The following is a 23,172-nucleotide window of genomic DNA, read 5'->3' on the forward strand; positions in this document are numbered from 1 at the left end:
GTTAAACGTAACTGGTGTCGCGACTTATTAGTTACATGGAATCTAGCTTATAAATGCTCCTAATTAAATATTAAAAAAGGTAGTGCAATCAATGGGTGGCTTCTTTTGTCATTTTACTTATGTTATGTAATCTATTATCAAATTTGCTTATTGTTCTTTCAAACAGATTGTAAATATTTTGTAAAAATAAAAAATAATTAGTAGTTAAATGATAGAATGATTCTTGTAATAAAATGAAGAATTCTCAAACGAACAAAATCGATTCTTATTTATATTATTTAGATTAATCTTGAAGTATAATAAATAATCATAATGTATATAACGATTATCAACTAATCATATTCAACAATAATTCAATTTCTTAAATTAATTTACTTAATTTGAAAAATTAAAATATACCTATTTGTTATATATTGTATGTATACGTCATTTTTAGTAACCATTTTTTTATTGTAATAGTTTCTTAAGTTATTACTTTTATGAATGACAGCTTACACTTTTAATTTCATTATCTGAAGCAGAATATTTTCCGAGACTTTTAATGTATAAAAATCAAATTTTGTAATAGTAGTTAATATAATTAGTTTCTCGTCACTCAGCTCATCTTAACTTCAAATACTTAGAACATATTAACTACTCGTTCAAAAATCGATTTTCATTTATCAGAATCTTCAGAGCGTTAATAATCTAAACTTCTAAAGTCTAAGCCATGTCTACAATATATTCTCGACTAAGATCATATTATGATACTAGTAGGTTCTAAGATTACTTAAGGATAGATGTAATTATTCGCCAAATTTCCACACAGTTGGATATCGTTGTTAATGTATAATGTCAAGTAAATATAATGATAAAAAAAAACATGGAAAACGTAAGGGGAGGGTAGAAACCCCCCTTCCGTGAAATCGACCAATATTTATTGCTCGAATCATAATAATTGATAAAATGTAATCAGAAAATCATTTTAAATTTTATGAATCCATGTCTGCATAAGAAGACCATCATCATAATAAATGTTAAGTTTTTATTTAATTTTAATCTATACGATAGTAGGTACGTGTCTATTTTTATTTATGCTCGGTTTTTAATTTTTTTTTAATTAAAAATCTGTGTTTAATTTATCGTATAAATTATGCGTTACGATAGGTAAATATAATTACATATTGTATTTGTATAAAAAAAAAGTAATACATGACAGGTGTTATAGGTGTTAAGATAATAAAGTATACTGCAAGTATACAGATATTACTTATATTAAGAAGTCGATTTGAGAGAAAAAAACTCACCGTGTCTGTACTATATACAATGTGATATAGTGCGCACATTGGTGTGTGTGCTCTAACTTGTTTGACGTTACTATATATATATTATTATCGTAGTTGTACGTTCAACAGCAGCACTACAGCAACTATATACTACACAACAATATTATACCACACGCAAATATCATAACACCGCGCCGAGCAGTATTGACCTGCGTGCTTATAATAATATGAGACACGAGCGCATTTTCTGTGCACGACCCCCGAGGGCAATAGGAATTAACCATAACACGACCGTTGAATGTGTACCACGCACACGTTGATCACGGTTTTTGTTGTAGATGTGTGGCGATGGCATAATAATAATAATAATAATAATAATAATATAACATAACATATTGTGAAGGGGTTACATTAGCGGTTTCGTACAGACTACTGTTTTAAATTGGTAATCGCGTAAGATGTGTGTGTGTGTGTGTGTGTGTGTGTGTGTGTGTGTGTGTGTGTGTGTGTGTGTGTGTGTGTGTGTGTGTGTGTGTGTGTGTGTGTGTGTGTGTGTGTGTGTGTGTGTGTGTGTGTGTGTGTGTGTGTGTGTGTGTGTGTGTGTGTGTGTGTGTGTGTGTGTGTGTGTGTGTGTGTGTGTGTGTGTGTGTGTGTGTGTGTGTGTGTGTGTGTGTGTGTGTGTGTGTGTGTGTGTGTGTGTGTGTGTGTGTGTGTGTGTGTGTGTGTGTGTGTGTGTGTGTGTGTGTGTGTGTGTGTGTGTGTGTGTGTGTGTGTGTGTGTGTGTGTGTGTGTGTGTGTGTGTGTGTGTGTGTGTGTGTGTGTAAGTTGCATTGGAGCTAAATAATAACATAGTTTACCTCAGGTGTGTATACAGAGGGATTTAGGGTTCACCCCCCCCCCTCGAAATTATTTTCTAATATAGTAATATTCCTACATATACACTTCTGAACAAATTATGTACATACAATTTTGAAATTTAACATAATAATAGTCACATTAAAATATTGAGTATAGGAAGGAAGAAATTTTTTTACTATGAAGCTGTACAATATATTGTATTGTTATATTTTGTAAACCCCGCCCCCCGGAATTTTATTTTGTATACGTGACTGGTTTACCGGTTTGCGTAATTTTTAATAAAATATAAAGATTTCCGATCGTGGTTAAAATGATATTATATCGTATATTTGCAGTCCAAATAGATTAGAGTTTAATTAATAATGTTGAATTATCAATATTATGTATGATCGTTTTGATTTTTTTTTTTACTTAGTCGTATTGGGATCAAACTTTTATCTTGTAATATTTTTGTAGTGATTTTCCTCTGTTCTAGTAATTAGTAATTACAATATGTATTCGTATGAACTAATTACGTAGGTATATAAGTCTTAAATAAAAACTATTTATTATTGTCGGTTTTTGGTTTTTATGTAACAATTTAGTTGTGAGCTTTTAAACACGTAAAGATACTCACTACGCATGGAATATAATTTTAAAACTTAACTTATCTATAGTTAATTTATTGCTGTTGTTTTGCGTACAAACTAAATATTACTAAAACAAAGTTTTTATAGGTATTATAAACCAAAAATCAGAGACATGCTTTGAGTGTTCGTGTACAAATATAATGCTGTATTGTAGCTATATAGGTATTTATTTCTGACGATTGTCAACACGTCATTGGTTCATGGTTGTTTTGCCCTCATTTCAATAAAAAATCATTAGTCCCGCTGATTTACAAAGATTATTGTTAAGTAAATTGTAAACTTGTGATGGAAGTATCTTTGGCAAGTAATCAGATTTTACAGTGTGATATTGGTTTTGGCTACTAAGAGATGTACCTCTTGTATAACCTGACTAAGTAACACTCGTTATAAAAACAAAGGTTACTGCTCTTTGAATTTAAAAATTACTATTTTTAAACTTGAAGTCGATATTCGACAGACAAATTTTGGATTAATTTGGCGTGCACCCAGTGACTGCAGTATTAATACTAATAATATACACTAACGTATCAAACTAATAATTGCCTAAATTATTAGTAACCCGATTGATGAATACAGAATACTGGATTTATTCATAATTTAATTTTTTAAATCAGTTATACCTAAATGTATTTTAATTTGCTTAATCTTGTTGTGTTTTAACACTTTAATTCAAACCCTTGAAATGATTAATTACATTCATTTAAGTATAAATAATAAATATCTGTTTAACTGCGAACATTGTCAAAAATTTAAAATCGTATGTTTACAAAATCTATTAATTTATTATCATTGTATTACAACAAACTACCTACATAATGCACCATTTCAATTCAAATACCAATTAATGCATTTTTAATATCGTGAGAACTGTAGGTATAAAAACTGGAGATACATGTAATATATAATGTTAATGACGTAATTCATGTCCCATAACGATCTTTTAGTAGTCATTTGTTTTTAAATCGCGTGCCGTGTTTATTTCATTATAGGTTTTTCAAAAATCTGTCAATACTTATACAGGTGCTCTAGAGAGATTTAAAACGAACGGTCGGTGATCGTCAATAATTTTGGCTCAGAGTTTCCTCATAGATGGGCTTAAAATCGTGTGATTTCGGTTCGTTAAGTACTGCCAGAAACCGACGACGGGCAAAAAGAAAGGAAGCCGCGAGACAATTGAATGGCTTTCTAAAGAGAGTTTCGAGAAAGATATGTGTCCAACATTCAATGACAGTACAACGGCCTTAGCACAAGGATGTATTGTAAAAACCAGCTCGGTATCGATAAGTCCATTTTAGGGATTCCGAAGAAACGCAACGAGTGCTGGACGAGTTCTTCCTTCTCTACATCGCTCGGTCGCCGCATGCAACGGGACTCGACACGGCTACCGTTTTCCCATCAGTTTCCCACTACTAACCGGGTTTGCTAGTCGGCCATCCGTTCACGTCGCGGTCACTCGTTCGTCGTATATTTTCGGTGTTCGTAAAGCCTAAAAACTGATGTTTTTAAATCGATAATATCGACCGTTTGTTTTGTTATGTTTGGTGGTGATGTTCGGTGCGATCGCTTGTGTGGCTGTCAACAATCAAAGAAGTCCTTTGCTAAAAGGTAGAAACGGCCCTACCAGGTATGCAGAGTTCAAACATAAATTATTATTTTATTTTATTTTTTTTTATTTTAAATGAGCCTCAACAACAAAGGTTATTAAATTATTATTATAATAGGTGAATTATGGATATTGTGATGTACTATAGAGCGCCCCTAATGGCCTAATGGCCTATGAACAATTCGTGGTTTTATTTTTATGGTATATTGTTATTGTGGATATTAAAGAATGAATGATTAATGATTCGTGATTTTTATCGGAGCTAATTCATAAAGAAAATGTTTTTACATACGCTTCTATATATGATTGTTTGATCGCTTTGTTATTTTTGTTGATACCTATATTAACTTATAATTTTACTTTCCCAGTTTATATTAATTAAAATTGAAGTACGTTCCAATATTTTATTTGATACTTTATATACCTACCGCTAACTACAAAGACTATGTATCTTGTTTTGGTTATTATAAATGGCACTGTTATAAGTTATAACAAAGTTGATGAAAACTGATTAACATATATTATCTTCCCTGCTTTAGTTCAATTTCTAACTATACTTGTTTAATATTGTTATAATATATTAGGTTATAAAATACATAAATAGAATAAGCATATCTATAAAAAAAATGTATCCAAATTTCAAGGTAAGTTTGTGGTAATTTACATTCTGGTATTTATGATTAAGAAATTATTGGTTTATAAATTACGTTAGTTATTTAAATAATTTAAAATTAATCATGAAGAATAATTGAAATAATGATAATATGCCCATGTATCAAAAAAACATTATCAAATGAGTAGTAACAGGTTGTTAGGTATATTTTAAAATTTGTATAATTATTACCTAATGCTAATTTAATTTTTTCTGAATCTTAAATATTACTGCTTACATTTTTATATTTACATATTTTAATATTTTATAATGATTTTATGTGATTGGTAAATAATGATTGGCAGTAATATCAGTGTTGATATATTGTTTATTTGAAATAAACAATATTTTATACCAATTTATTTGATAACAATTTATAAATTTAAAAATACAGCTTAAATGTATTCAAAATAAAATGAAATTCGAGATTCCATCACACAACAGTAGGAAATGATGTAGGCTGGTACATATTAAAATAACCTAAAACGTCTATACCTACTACTGTTATATATAGAAAAATCTTTTTCTTTTATTGATTATCTTCTTCTGAACCTTTTTTGATATAAGTACTCATTATTCTTGTAAGTTTATGGTTTGTAGATTTGTTTGTTACACTATTTCATAAGGAAAACGAGTGCTAGGTACTCGAAATGTATACCTTAAAGTGTGCCTACAAATAAAATATTCACAGATACCTATACGTATCTAATCTATTTTTCATAAAAAATCAAATGCTGTGATTTATAATATGAACAGTTAAGGGATTATACTCAATAGTAAATTCAATATGATCAAACGATCAACCGGAATAACACCATTGTCTGTGTAAAACATAATATCTGAGAGAACTATATCGAAGTTAATAGGAATTTTGAAAATTGCCAATGTTTGTTTTACATCAATGATCATAACAACCAAATTAAATGCTTTTTTCGCTCCTTTTTTTATTTGCCTAATTTTGCAGATTATCAACGGTTTTCTACACGATGTACTAAAAATGTTGTTTGATATACAGCATAATATTCTAAATTCGTATTTTTTATATTCTCTAAAAATTCAAATCATCCGACCAGCGAGGCATGACGGCTAAGGGGACAAATAAATAGTTACTTTTGTGCGCTATTGAAGCATCGCGACGGGTCACGGACAACGATCGTTATGGAAGACACTTAAAAAAATCATTTCTCATACTAAAATAATTCAAGACTACCTACATAAAAGAAAGGTTGGAGAGTACTCTATAGTGATTTGTTATTGCATGACTGTTGAAATTTCAGTGAAAAAATAAAAATGTTTGTTTTGGACGTAATACTTGCCAAATGCCCTATGGAACTTATGTTAATATATTTGTGTAGTATTACGGACATGACAACATAAGCATAGTCCGTTTTTGAGCCTTTATTACTAACCAAACACAAACAGATAAGAAATATATGTATATTTTGTCTATTAACATTATTTTACCAATACTATAATTATGTCAAAAAGTTTTCGAGGAGTATACATTACCTTATATTATAACAATATGTTATCAGTACCTATAAAAATCATAATTTTCCATGTATTACGATAATATGAACTTAATAAACCTTTTTTGCAACAATTTTTGTATGGAGTAAAAAATATTTTAATATCATATAAATGCATCAAATTATATACTAATAAATAACTGTGATAGGTAGGTGAAACATAATTATTTGATCATTTTATGTTGGGGTAAACTTGTGAATAAAATAAATAAGATAACAAAACTCAGTAATATTTAGTTTCATTTATAAAGTTACTATTAAAGTAGGTATTAAAGGCAAGATATGAAAACATAAAAAACTTGTTTTATTATTATTAGCATTTGGAACACTACTAAAAGGTTTTGCACCTATCTACTCTGAAAATGAAGGTACGATTTTATGCAGAAAAATGTTAATTAAATTATTATTACGAAGTTTAGATTATTGTATACCTATATGAAGAGAAAGAAGGTTAATGGTTTCATAATGATACTCTTTTCAATTTTAATACTTTAAAAGAGTACTTTTAAGAGAAGATACTTATACCTACCTAGTTTAAATACTTTAAATTATTCGTGACTTAATCTTTTAATTAGAAATTTAGTAGTGGTTATTAATTATTACATCCACAATTTAATTCAAATAATATAACTGCTACTTAGAGTCAATTATAATTTATATTTGAAATAATATCTCTATACTTGTAGTTATGTACAAAATAAATTGAATGATTTTAATTATAAAATTGTCAATAAAGTTGTATAGTTTTATATTAATTATTCATATTTATTTATGAGTATTAGATAATTTTCATAATAGGACTACACTTATAAATCATGATTCTATATTTATTCCTTTAACAATTTGAATTTAGATAAATGGTAACATAATAGATGTATAAATTATATTTATTTACCAATTGAATTATGAAGTGTATCTAGTATATCTACTACCTATCTATTTAGAACCTACCTAATTTTTTTTTTCATTCGTTATAACATAATATAATTATTTAGTTATTAGTTATTACACAGGTTTTCGATCTATGGGTTGAGTATTTTATTTATGTGTAAATATTACTTCTTTACGGAAATACAAGCCCAACAGTAACGATTTTTGTGGTTCAATTTTAAAAGAGTAGTTGTACATTTATATATTTTAGAAAACCATTTTTTATAATTTTCTTAAAGTAATCATTATTGTTATTGAAGGTCAAGGAATTATAAATTTACTTAAAAACAAATTTAATCAAAAATCTACTTCAATCTGCAAATACATATTGTACAGAATTTTTCTATTATTTACAATAGATTTTTGATTCTCTGAAGCGCATTGACAACATAGCATTTGAATATTTTGAAATCGTTTTTTATCCCGTAATTCTGGCATAAGAAATCTGTACTACATAAAAGTGTATTTTTCTGCTATTTCACACTCACATTCCGTAAATAAAATACTTCACCTGAAACAGAAGATTGCATTTTTAGATACACATCAAAAAAAAAAAAAAATAATAATAATAATAATAATAATAATAAAATTAATAATATTAAAATTGTTTCGAAATTTTTGGTACTTACCACGATGCTCAACAATATCGCAATATAGTCTTCCAAATAGTATCCAATAGTTTAGACATTTTGAACGTGTTTTTATGATCAGTATTTTTTTTTTAGTCATTATTTTTGAAAATATGGCGATCGTATAGGCTGACGGGAAGTTGTCCAAACATAGTGACAAATGACATACGGACATAAAAGTGCGCACTTGTTTACTGTGCATACGTGTACAGTATGTGCGTATACATATACTATATTATGTTTTATATATTAATATAGTTTTACCGTTAGTTCCGGTCTGATGGTATGTGTTGACGCTTGTACGCGGTAAAAGAAAATTAATGTTGTTATAATAACCGTCGAGTAAAAATATAGGAAGTATGAAAATGACTTCGTGTAAAAATGTGTTTGGGTAAATTGTATATAGTCCGATATAACATCGGTATACTAAATTAATATTATATTCATTTGATTTTGAAACTTCTTTCTCCCGCAGGACCTTTTACATTCACCATATTATTCGAGTGTATTAAGCAGAATTAATTGTTTTAATAATATAATAGATAGTCGGAATGATAATGTTATACCTATAATTTAAAATTTAAAAAATAAATACTTTTTAACATTTTTAAAATTTTAAATTTTAGCACTTACGGTATTATTATATTTTTTTGAATTATAATTATTATAGAATACATTGAACTTGCTTAAACAACTGGTACAGTGGTACATGCATTATATTATAATATAATTAACACTGAATTCACGTCATATTATACATTCTATGTTTTGATTGGGTTTGAAAATGGATAGGTATATTACAAAAAGTATAACTAATAGCTGTCGTCAAAAGTTTATAAATCAAATTAAATCAACTAGGTAAAAACTATTAAAATGTTGAGTACCTACATTATGTATTTAAGATATTAAAACATGTAGAATAAGAAAATTAAATGTTTTATTTTGAAATACTTTGAAATACAATGCATTTCTGAACTTCAATATTTATTGGAAACTATTACTAGGTATTTATTTTAGTAACAATAAACATTATAGTTTTTTTTTTAATCATAATAAATATTGTTTTTTTGGTTGGTTTCTAAAGTATATTGTTAATAATGCTCAAACAGTTTCATGAAGTAACTAGAGGTATATAAATATTATATAAAACACATAAGGTAGTTTAAAAATGTGAAAAGAATTTCTTAGTAATTTCCAAGAAAAAGCAATAAAGGACAAAAAAAAATAACAAAGAGTTATGTAACTATAAGCTTACCCAACTTAAAAAATTTAATCGATTACTACTCTGAAAATTAAAAATATAAGGATACTATACATATAACTATCTAAAACTTACTATAGTCACCGAAAGCTTTTTATAATATGTACCTAGGGACTATTACTTTTATATTCGAGTATACAGGGTGTCCCGTGAGGATTTACCCATTCCAATATCTCACGAAATAATAGTGATATCGAAATTCTGGTTTAGTAATAAAACTCACAGGGATAAGAACTACAATTGTTTCATATTTTAATTTATTTTAATGTTTTGGTAAAAAAGTTAAAAAATATATTTTTATATTTAATTATTTCCAAAAAAATTAAAGATAGCCATTTTGTTCAGTTTGTTTTTCTGAAAATATTGACGTTTCAAAATTTTATTTTCATTATAATTTCCTGATTTTTAATATTTTTTTTAATTTCGAGAAAAATTGCGAATTATTTAACACCGTAATGTTATCAAACATGTGACCCGCCGCGCCGCGCGCATTCCCATACGGCCGGCGGAATACCTTCCGTGTTCCTAATAGTTATAAATTAAATCATATTTTATTTCTTCAAAACTAGATAGAAAAAATATTAAAAATCGGAAATTAATGAAAGAAATAAATTTAAAAATAAAATAATTGTAGTTCTTATCCCTGTGAATCTTATTATAAAACCAGAATATTGATATATCCATTATTTCGATAGATATCGCAATGGGTAAATCCTCGCGGGACACCCTGTATATTAAGAACAATTTAAATTTAACTTAAATTTACAACATTTAGATGTTAAGTGTATTATACTTTTTAAAATATGATTTTATTATTGCTGATAATTTGTTATTTGTTTGTTTTGAAACCATATAATATATACCTTCTACATCTACATATCATAAAGACATCACATAGCTTTAACTTAAACACGCTATCGAGTTAATTTTTATGACGTTCGCAAAACAGTAAATCGCATTTGTTACGGATTGCCGAAGACATGTCTTATATTTTTATCACCTGAACAGGATATAAAATAGAATTCTGCATTAGTGCATTAGTGTAAACGAAATTTTCTTAACAAAGGTTTTCAGGGAATGGTGTAGTATACTGTAGTCGTAAAAATGTGTAATAGACAGTGGAAAAAGGGTGAACAGAAAACGCGTGGTACATTCGGAACAATAGTTTTTGGGTATAATAAATTATGGCGAAAAGTAAATTGTCCCGCAAAAGTTAAAAAAATAAAATAAAAAGAAGAACGAATATAAGAGGCCTTTCCTTTGCTATGGACGGAATATTACCCAAAAGGTTTTTGCTTTGTTTTGTGAGATTGTGGTCTGCCGCCGTTGGTCGGCATGGCAACGTTGTGTAGCACTGTCGATCATTTACCGTCAGCGTCCTTTAATGTGTTTTATTTTATAGACTTATAGTGATCAACTAAGTTTGTACGTAAACACAAAGGGCCAATAATTGAATTACACATTTTACATATTTTTTCTCTCATACATAATATTATGTACTTGATGTGCTTGATGTACTAACATTTAGATAATGAACTAATAGTTTAAGAGTATAAACACATTTGTAATTTATTTTTCTCGTCTCGATAATTTTTTTATGTTAACGAAATTACGTAAAGTATTTTAAAGAATTTTTCTTTGTACGTGATTAGGTGTAAAAATATAGAATAAAAAAACATTAAATTATACTTGCATAGTTGCATATGCATTTAGGTAATAATAATATATTGTCTTAAACATTATTGTGGTATTATTATTAATAGTTATTTTCGTATTAAATTTGAATTATATATCGTTTATAAGATTTAAACTTTTAAATTTTATTAATTTAACCTAAATTTTATATTTTGTATGTATAAAATATTTGGGAATGTTAACCTACGTGACGTAATTAACGTATCATAATTTTTTATTGTTTTGTAAATGTTATAGGTATAATGTGAATTGTTATAATGTATAATATTATTATATTGTTGCCTCAAATAATTTTACTAAAAAAAATGTCTATTATATAATATATTGTTCTTCAAGTTCTTGTTCTTATAAATTGGAACCTTTCTTAGTCGCTCATTTAATCAATTGTGTCTTTGAAAAGTCACAATCAATAACTTATACTTTACTAAAAGGAAACTGAAACTGAGCAACCTTTTTATTTATTGTTTACTTACTCAAGTAACTGAATCTTTTAGGTGATTCATTTTATTGTAAATTATTTATAATATTTACGGAAAAAATGTATGTATCAAATCTAGGTCAGTATTCATCTAATATCGTCATTAAGTTATAATAGTTGAGAATTAATCTTATTAGAACTTTTTTTTATTAAAATTTGATTCATCTAATCTAATAATACAGATGGATATTTTATGCATAATAGTATAATACAACCGTTATTACTTCTAAATTTTACCTTTTATATAATAAAAATTGAATTTAAATAAATGCACAAAAATTAACTAATTAATCACATTACAATCGAATGTTTTATTTTATCTAGAAACCTATTAACTAAACAACCTGTTTAATCTAATTTAAAGAACGATTATCATATAACATTTTATATTAATAATAATTAAATTGGCAATTCAGTATTTTAAAATTGATCATTACGTTTATTGAAAACGCTATATTATTTTTGAGTTTAATTAAGAATGGTTTTCTTCAAACTATAAAAAACAATATAAATTTATTTTTAATATAGTTGTAAAAAAATACTGAATATGCTTCGTCATGAGTTCTTTATTTTTTTTTATCTTTAGAAATATTGATATTTACTAAATAAATAAATTAACCTTTATTGAGCTTTTGTTTTTATGGTTTATATAGAAGCAATTATTATTTTGCTTTTGCTCTTATTGATGTAAATTGTAAATAATATAAAAATTATCAATGAACACTATTCAAATGAATATGTACATTTGATTGGTTTATTATTTAAATAAATTAAGTTATAACTAATAACAATATACAAGGTAAACAATAAAAAATTATGAAACTTCTTTGACTGTTGTGTACATATTGTTATGATAAAATTCAAGATTCCTTTAATTGGAAATTCTGAATACTAATGAAAACGCAAATTTTGTGCGTATAATTTAAAGTCAGCGAGAATTACTGATTTTAAAATTAACATTTAATTTAAGTAGAATTTATAATTTATATTATTTTAACTCCTGACTTATAAGTACTAGACTCTTTGAGAGTCACATCACTATTAATTTATTGTTACGTCAATCTCTTTATGGCCGAAACCATATCGTTTTAATCAACAAAATGAAAACACAACTTTATTTTCATATTCGAGGTAAATATTCTTTTACATTTTTAGAAACTAGAGTTTCATGTAGATAATGTACAAGATGAAAAAAATGAATTGATTTATTACAAAAACAACATTTTACACACGACCATAATAAGCATTATTTAATTCCGAAAAGTCTACTTTTAACTAAACTTTTATATTTCAAATGAAAATGTATAAAATAAATTAGAAAATCATTTATGATATAATCTCTAATATAAATATTATATGCACCACAACTGTAACTAATGGCCATGTAGTTGCCGAGTTTTTATTTGATCAATAAAAAAAATATATTATATGCATATTGTTGTGGAGTTGCACAACAGCACCTATACTTATAGTTTAAACTTACTCATCTATAGGACCTAGGTATATTCTACAGCTAATCTGCATTGACAGTAATTGTTACATAATTAAATTGTATTATAGGTACCTACACATACGGGTCGCAAATCACATCGATGATAATAATAGGTAATAATAAATTCACATAAAAAAATTCCAAACTGCTGCGTGTCACAAATCGTGTCCATCGAGAATTAATAATAATAATATATCACCACAATGTTTTTCATCGTGAGGCACGTGCGTTATTATATGTTCGAAAATATAGGGTATACATACATGGATGATAAAATCGTTCATCGATTTAACTTCTAACAGTGTGCCCACTTGGCAGCGATGGACATTCGTGTCGGTCAACACAGCGAATATTATACGAGAGATGCTTTAGAATTTTAGAGACCTTGAACGGAAAAAATATCGTGTAGTCTACAGCATGGCGAGAACAACAATATGGTTGCAGTTAACTGTGCTGCAGGGAAAAGGTGTAAAAATGTTGTAAAAACCATAAATTGTTGAAGTCTTATGTGTAACCATCTCATCATATAAGTCGTGAAAAAAATAATATTCGATATATAATAACCGATGTATTATTATTGTATTATATTTTCACTCCGATTCGTTTCGTTGATTCTACTGAATTGATATGCGACACACAACAACGACGGGAGTCAATAATCGTTTCAAAAAATGACGTGTTCTACTCGTGGATGTCGCGGGTCCGCATAATATATATGCGATTATAATCCGCGCCGAATCCCGGTTCCGATTATAATAGCTCACTGTTCATTAAGCTCGTCATGTATGGGTAGGTAGGTATAGGTACATATTATGATTATTTTAATTACTGGTGGTAAGGTTAAGCGCGGCCGCAGATGGCTGAAATTCGACCACAATATATTCTCTTCGGCCCGATCGCTGACACGCCATACATTCTTCCGATATCGTCATCGCTACACCCGGGAATATATTATTATTATTGTACACACACACATACATATTATTATAGTGGCGCGTTTTCCCCTCTGTGCTGGCGATGATGCTGAAGTTGTGATGGTTACCACGGTAACGGGATGAACCGTTCCGCTGCCGCCACCGCGGCGTATAGTCTTTGCGAGGAACGCGACGAAAACGTTATTTGCACTCCTAATTGGTGTCGACGCAAATGAATAGTTTCAACAAAGTGGTTGATGACAAGACTCATCGCGAGTCGGAGCGATATCGAATTTAAGCTTCGTATATAATTAAAACAAAAAAAATCACACACACACGCATATATAAATAATAAAAAATACACGTGTATGTGTGTGTGTTGTTATTTGCACGCTTTCGTGGTTTTTTTCACCCCATCGTCCAACACTAGGTGCGTTTATTTGGTTACGGTTGGAATGCGCGGTGTGCTGCGTGATTTTATACGACTTCGTCGTCTGCGGAATGTCATTCGACTGTAAGTCTTCTGCGAACATGCCTGCACACACGGCAGAAGGAGAGAGTGAGCACGATAAAGCTTGTGTGTTGAAACCACACGGTTGTTCTAAAATTCCCGACAAACTAAAATACCTACCTACTACGTACAATATTGTAATAATATATCTGATACCTACACAGAGGGCTCCACGAATAATCCTTTCTCTCTCATCTGCAGCAGATATAAATACCTTTAGTTGGTGTATAGTGTATGTGTATATTATAATAATATGTGTACAGCAGTTTCTCGCGCGACATACGAAAATCAAATGACGCATTCGAGCGACAAAGGAAATAGAAATATGAAACTATAATCCCGAGTCCACGTGATGGTTATAGTTTACTTACTTTCCAGTGCGGTGTTACGGCATAGATTGGTCCCTGAGATTTGTTTGGTTAAGTTTTGGACGTGGGTGGTGAATACCGTCTATTCGAGTTTAGTATTATATCCATATTATTAGGTATAATAATATTATATACCTTTCCTCAGTGAGTTGAACTATTTTACGAAAACTCTGCACGTGCAGGAGAGAACGTACATATAGGTAGGTACTCTATAAGAAAAGTGTTACACATTTTTATATACTTTTATAATCTATAGGAAGTATCGTGGAAAATATTTTTAATTTCCAACTATTTTAGTGCATATATAGATAATTAAGTTATATTTTTAATCTTTATGTGAATAGTTTGTATTTTATAATATATCCAAGTGTTGAAATAATGAAGTTTAAAATTCCATTAACAATGCTAGACTTAAACGTTTCTGTGTATATTATAATATACGCCCAATTTACATATAGATGATTGATAATTATGCGTATTCGTTGCTTTTGTAAAGATTATTTTTATTCCCATCAAACAACAAAGTTTGTAATCACGAAATTAATTTAATTGGTTTATTTATTATTTTTTGATTACTTGTAAATTGAGTAAAACAACTTACCAACATCGTAAAAACTACAACAACGTTAGTTTCAATAAAATCGTAAATCAACAATTATACCACCATAACATTATAATCGTTTTTAGACGATTGATGAGAAAAGTCCAACAACTGTCAAAATATTTTCTTTTTACAATAATAATTACCATAACAAATGAATACATCGTTACCAATAGGTTTATGGCTATTTTTATCAGTGCCAATTTTTTTGGATCAGAACTTGCCTGCCGCCATCGTCACTTTCGTACTCATTATTCCGGTAACTACTGCACTACTGGTTAATAAAACGAAATATTTAGACCATCTGGAAGCAGACCAATTTTTTTTTTTTTTACTGCCGAAGAGAGAGATTGAAAAAAATAGCAACTAGTGGTAATAAATTATTATTAAGCAGTAGACGTATAAACTGACCGTAAATAAAGGCCTGTGTGGAAATTGGCGCCTTGTCTGAAAAAATTAAAAAACAAACAGGAATAATAATAACGAAAGGTCTATCTGGCAAAGATCCATCGGGTCTCCAGACCGGAATATATTTTGGTTCTAAACGTGACGCAATTTTAAATACCCTTTAAAAAATTAAATTTTATAACTACTAAACGTATGGCGTATATTCATCGATTTAAATAAAAGTTTGGCATTAAACTACAATAATTAAGACTGTTTCTTGGTCAACTTCACTCAGCGATGTTAGGGTGAAATGTACCTTAATATTGTTGTACTTTGGGTTCAGCGTGAAAGAGATTTCCACTCAATTTGCTGACAAAAACAAAATACCAAAACTAAAGATTTTGTGTTGAACTCTATAGTCGTTCGGATAATCATAATATTTATTTTTAAAATTAAAATAACGTTGGATCGTTAATATTGTACTAATGAAATACGCCAAACTGTTTTAATTTCAGAACAGTTAAATAATTTATTCGGTTTTCAGATTCGAATGCCTAATGTGTTCATTTGTTTATGGAAATCTTTTGTGTTAATATAGTTTCTAAAGTTGATTAAAATGCACATTTACCTACTTGTTTCTGTTAACATTATAATTTGCGTATATTGTTTTTGATATTTCGTCATATTATAATGGTACCGCTGATTCAATTCTTCATTGTCCGTTAACATTATTATTTTCTCTAAATACGAATAGGTACCTATACTATACCTATGTTTTTATTTTCATTCATAGGTATTTAGTTATTATTTATTCATATAAATTTAATAATTAGGTATATTATGTAATCAACATTTTTTTTAAGTAGGTAACCTCCCTACTCGTACTGTTGTTTTAGGTGTTTATATAGTAGCCTATAGTCAGTCATTGAATAAGTCACTATAAATGTGTAAAATTTGTATCTAATGATAACTATAAATTATTAAATATGAAATACGATTCTGAGCGAAGACGGTCTGTCATCCCATATTTATATTGCTACTATAGCTATTTTACTTCTATATTATAGTACCTATAGCTATTACGGTAAGTTGAATGATTTTTTTATGAAAACATTGCATTTATAATATTATTAATATGTATTTAACTATTATAATAATATATTAGATTATGTATATCATATACTAAACTTTTAAGTCAACATCGAACTACCGCGAAACAGTGTGGATTTGATGTTTGTGGTTAAATATGCAATAGAAAATAGCATAGAATTAATCCAAATATTATTAAATTGTGCACATAATAATAAAAATATAATAATAGGCATATTAAAAGTTTCAATTCCACATAAAAAATGTTTTTGAATTAAAATTTAATACAAAATAACTAAAATCGTTATTCTTTGTTTAAATATATGATTTCATCCAAAATAGTTAAAATGCCTGTAAAAAAAAATAATCAATGATTTAAAAATTATATTATGTTATTATACATAGCTACTCTAATATAATGGTTATTCCTTTTTGAATAATACTAAGATAAAAATAAAAAATCGTTTAATAATGAGAAATAGTTATTTTACGTGCAATAATCTGAAAATGAATGCTCAGACGCTCATAAAAAAATATTCGTGAACTTATGCTCAGCTTTTTTTAAAATAATCCAGTTATGAGAACGTATGTGGAACCGTGCATTAAATTTCAAAATCTTTGGTATGAATAATATTAAAAATATTGTACATTTTTCGCTTCAAATAAATTCAAAAATTTACATGATTTTTACAAAATTTGTCAATTCAAAAGAATTAATTTGGATTTAAGCTCAACTTTATTTTTAAATCCAGTAATAAAATCTTATCAATAACCTTGTATTAAATTCTGAAGCTGTTCGACAGAGTAAAAACTTATTTAAACGGCAATTATTGATCGAAAACTTCATATGGTTATAAATAGCTCTAAGAGATTTAAAATATTTTCATAATATTATGGGTACCATGTTGTCCATGTATAGCATATTCTAATATAAACATTCGATGAAGTGTTTAATCGGTTATTAATTTTCAAATAACAACATTTTAATAAAAACTCTATTTTGCCGAAAACTGAGATTTTTATTATCAGTAAATTTTATTGTTATTTATTAAAAAAATAATGGGAATTTTAGATTCTGAGCGGAGCGAGAATGTATTGATTTTACAATGATGTGTATTTTTTTATTTTTTTTTTGTGTGTCTGTCAACATCACGTTTTGGATTTTCGGCTTCAGTACCTCTCGTTCGATCAAAAAGTGAATCTAGTTGGTAGTTTGGGAGGGTCAAAAGTAAAAAATGTCCAATATTTTTCTTAATTATTGGGATAAATACACTAAAACTTAAGGAAAAAACAGGAATTTTTACATATAATCAACTTTCGAAAAAATAGATTTTGGTTTTTGATTTAACTTTAAAACAAATGACTATAGATACATGAAATTTTCACCGAATAGGTAGTTATATAAGTATGTTCTATCCACCGTGCAATTTTCAAAAAATGTCGACTTAAATTGAACTATTTATAGGCATTTGCAATTTTTGATCATTATTAGTTTTTTTTAAATTTATATCGATAAAAATTTATTAATATAGTAAAAAAGCTTGACAATTTAATAGAAGGCTCCTAATATATTTTTACAATAGCAGTCGAAAAATAAATAAAATATATAGTCACAAGTTTGTTTTACAAGCATTCAAAGTTTGAATTTTGACAACATAAAAATCACTAAAATTCACAAATTATTTTAAGCTAGAAATTCATAAAAATATTTTTCTTTCAAATTTAATTCCATCCGTTACAGTAACCCACTTGTAATCTACTGTACAGCAGAGCGACATCCACGACTTACCCGATTTTTTAATGTTTACCCCCCTCTCCCTCTCCCAAAGATCCAACAAGATTAATATTCCTTCTACAAATCATTTTGAAGTTGAAAATCTAAATATTTTTTCTAATATATACACAATAAACAACAACACATTAATGTTTCATTTTACTGGACTTAAGTTTTATCTTGCAGTGTGTACAGGAATTGCATTTTATATAGATCTTATTTATGACGTAAGTACATATTATATTGCAATTTAATAGGTCTAATGTGTTTTTAAATCTAAAATGTATATGTATACAACACTGAATCTGTTTCTTTGATGTTCAATCGCGTTACGGAATCGTATAATTTTTTCGGAATACATTTTATATTATATTAGATTTTGAGCACTTCGCTGGGATGTATTGATTTTACAATGATGAGTGTGGTTTTCTTCTTTGTGTTAGATGACACTTTTTCTAGTAATAGAGAAATTTTCTGATCATCAACTTCAATGGAAGTTTCCTGTTTCAAATTGGATCTAGTTGATGCTTTGGGGAGGTCAACATTAAAAATTCTAGTTAATTTTTAAAATTAATTGAAAAATACTAATAAAACAAAATTAGCATAGTTAAAATGTTAATATTATTATTAAAATGCTTGTTTTTTATTTAAATTTTTTACCAGAAAATTAGACAGCCTCCGCTCAGAATCGTTTCTCATCGTATATACGATGATTTATCAATGAATTCAAATTTAACACATCTTTTGCAGTGTTTAATCTATCCCAAATCAAAGCGGTTGCCTACTTTTCCACTTTTTCTTTTGGGTTTGTGTTGAAAATCAATAGGAATTTTTCAATTTTGACATATCAATTGCGAGATTTTATAATATGGTGTACGACGTTTATAAAAACATGACAATAATAGCCACCCCGACATCATGTTTAATATTATTATCGTCGTCGGCTTCTACGTGAGTAACATACTATGGCATAATAATGTATAGGTAATAAAGTTGTTTGTATTAATTTTTACTGTGTGTTTATAACATAATAATTATATTCCGTACGAATCTGATACATAAAATATTAGCTCGTAAAGTCGTAACTAATATTTATAGAGAAAGTTATATTTACAATTATTATTGTTCGTTTAATTTGACATATAGCTAAACAATGTATTATAATACAAATCCGGACGATGATGATAAAACAGAATACGGGCGAAAAAAAAATTATTATCCAGTGGGGAAGAAGACGTATAATATTAAAATTTATAAGTGTTGGCATAAACGATCAGTCGAAGCACATAAAACCTATTATTCGTATTTAATAACTTTGACGGTGGGAAAAAAACGATTAAATACTAACCGAAAGGAAAATGGCTCTTTATATACAGTTCAACGTGAAATAATTTGCAAATAAACTTCATAGGTATTTTAATGCAATAAAAAATAAACACGACTGCGCATTGATGGTAAATTATGTTATTGTAAATGGAATTTATTGTTCGTACTTACAACGTCTTCTGTAGAACAAATGTGCCTGTATTAAAATATTATTGTAATCTTAAATCACCGTTTAAAATTTCATAATATATTTTGTTTAATATATACATGTCTTATTGTGGTTGAAAGTATTATTATGCGGTTGAAGTCACATTCAGTATAACTCCATGAACGCCTACAGAATATAAGACAAATTACTGACTAATGCAATAAATTTGTTGTAGACAATATTATAAAAAAATGTTTCTTTTATACAATTTCTAAACACTTGCACTATATTTACTGAATACATTTTTTAATTTTTATTTCTCGAAACTGAAAATTCAATTTTTTTTTTTGGAAAGTCTCCAAATAGCCAATTTGTAAATCTGATAGTAAAAACAATTTTGATGGTAAAATCATTTATCTTAGTCAAGTAGTTTATTATTTAATTTATTTTAAATATCAATATTTTTTGGTATGAATTAATTTTGAATGTAATAACTTTTTTGAAACATTATTTTTTGGGAATTTCCTGTCATGAGTATATTTATTAATTATTTATTGTCCATATAAAATTATCACAATTTTTGTCAAACTTTACACTCTGTATATATGTATAAAATATTTCATTTTATTCATTTATAAACGAAATACATTAGTATAACTGAAAAAAAAAACATAAAATGCTTACTAGCTTTTGTACCTAAATATAGTAAAGGTATGCTGAATTGTTCGAGCAAAATCATTAATTTTTAAGTTCTCTGCTATATAGTATATAATGAACCGCATTTATATTAACAATATTTTATAAATTTATAATATTATAAAAATATCTATCGGTCGCGGTGTCTTTTTCGATACATGCTTACAACAGAAGTACATCACCTATATATCTGATAACTCTGCCTATGCCCAATTATTACTCTTTTTTGTCACTTATTCTGCCGAAAACTGTGAATGGCACACAATATTATAAACTGTATCGTTGTCGTCAGCACTCTCGCAGATGTTACTTCTATACGACGTACCTGCCTACAATATTTATTTTTTATCATTTATTTATTTATGATAAGTATACGACCAACAATTAGGGCTCAGAACAGTTCTTTTACACTTAATAGACAAAAATACAAACATAAGACATAGGTACACGTAAGTTATACTAAAACTAAATGGCATTAAAAATTTAATTATTAACATTTATTGCTTAAAAGTACCATTAACATTTAAAATCAATGATTTTAACCTCGTTAATTTGTCGTGGAAAAAATCAAAATTATTAATAGAATTCCCGAAAATGTAATTGTTTCGACGAGTGTTAGAATAAAACATTTGTGCGCCATGAGTATTACTTGAGGAACCCTTAGAGGTATTTGACTAAGGAATTCTGGACATATGATTAATGAGTTTAATAATTTGTACAACCAAGATAAATCATGATATTTTGAATTTTCTCCTAATTTCAAGCGACTCAATATTATATTTACTGATTAATTGCTCAAGTGAGACGTCAGTTTTATTAGTTTTAAAAGCTAGTACTCTCAAAAAACGTTTTTGAACGCGTTCAATTTTATTAATTTGACCAGTTTGATGGGGATTCCACAAATCGAGCCATCATACTCCAGTAATGAACGGACTAATGAGCAATAATATAATAGTTTAAATCAAATTGGATTTTTAAATTCCAAACAGTTTCGTCTTATATAAAACCGAATACCATTATACATACCGTTAACTACATTATGGTTATTATATGATAAGTCATTTGACAATAGTATACCTAGATCTCTTATCTGTGTTACAATCTTTGAATTTATATTATTAATTCTATATTTAAAATAAGTATTTGTTTTACGTCACGAAAAAGAGATTCGAGAACATTTACGAGTATCAGCATTAATATTCAATCCATTTAACGAACACCACAGATGAAAAAGATCCAGATCGGCTTGTAGTCTAAGGCAGTCCTCATGGGAAAAAATAGGTATATATAGTTTTAAGACATCCACATTAATGTCATTAATAAAGAGTGCTAATAATATGGGTAATAATATTATGTTACTCGTACGAGTCGTACGTCGGTGTCGTCGCTCGTCTACTCTCTCACACACATAACGACGTTTTAATAGTAATTTTCAAAGGTAAATTGCACACGTTTGCATAGTAATTTCACAGCCGCGGTGGTGCGCGCGATCAATAAAACGGTGTTGTGCATCGCTTCAAAGTTTTTCCCCTGACTTAAACAGCTGCAGGGTCCGCTGCACGGATGCTGCTCTTGACGAACATATTATAGTATACTTGTGCAGTCTGCAGCGCTTGAATGGAGCATTGATGCTGCGGGGGGGGGGAGTCCCTCTTCTTTTTCAGAAAATATTTATACGCGTGCCCCTCCTATGATTATTATATTATGTGTCACAATCGATATAAAAAAATGTATTTTAAACATTTAGGTACGCGCATCTTTTTTTTTCTACACTTTTGCATCATCCTTTGGATTTTTTCAAAATTCAAGCAATGCGTGCAGCGTATAACGCGATACGTGTGTACCTAATATTACGATATACACGCGTTATTTAAATAATAATAACTCTGTTGTACGATTTTTTTTTCCGCCAGTCATCGCAGAATCGCGTACTCGCGCGTATACCAGTCATGATGTACCCATGTCCTATACCAATATTGCATTACTACATTATAGCAGTATAGTTTAGTGATAATAACAATCGAGGACGATCCTGAAAAACAGTGACCGAAATAGTTTTCGACGTTAAGATTTCGAAATGTTCATGCCAAACAGTGGTAGTGAAACTCAAAAACGTTTTTTTTTAAATCGTCCACAATTAGCACAATTACGTCGTATCTACTATATAATAATAATAATATCGTTGCGATATTATTATACAATAGACAGCCGCAAATAATAATTGTCATAATCTGTATTTGGAGTTGTGAATGATATGCGAATACCACAAGAAAATAATCACAATGCATATTTAGGTATTGCCGGTATTGGGCCGATAAACGCGATTGAGTAAAAACA

At 28.3% G+C, this 23,172-nt stretch overlaps 1 protein-coding gene across 4 annotated transcripts in view; it reads left to right on the plus strand.

Annotated features, from left to right (window-relative positions):
* The window catches only part of LOC107165800 (uncharacterized), a 107,742-nt gene that overhangs the window by 22,015 nt on the left and 62,555 nt on the right, over positions 1-23,172 (plus strand). Inside the window, exon 1 of one of the 4 annotated variants that reach the window (XM_089226154.1) lies at positions 4,174-4,376. The exons of 2 other annotated variants lie outside the window; for them this stretch is intronic. In XM_089226154.1, coding sequence (XP_089082280.1) covers positions 4,300-4,376 — 77 coding nt within the window. In that variant the 5' untranslated portion in view covers positions 4,174-4,299. Of the gene's footprint in view, positions 1-4,173; positions 4,377-23,172 lie in introns of those variants that run through there. One more of the 4 variants, XM_089226156.1, reaches the window with a different exon arrangement.

The sequence above is a fragment of the Diuraphis noxia genome, unplaced genomic scaffold (assembly GCF_037042655.1).
Source record: "Diuraphis noxia isolate RWA-SAM2 unplaced genomic scaffold, SU_Dnox_SAM2 contig0004, whole genome shotgun sequence".
Classification (NCBI taxonomy): Eukaryota; Metazoa; Arthropoda; class Insecta; order Hemiptera; family Aphididae; genus Diuraphis; species Diuraphis noxia.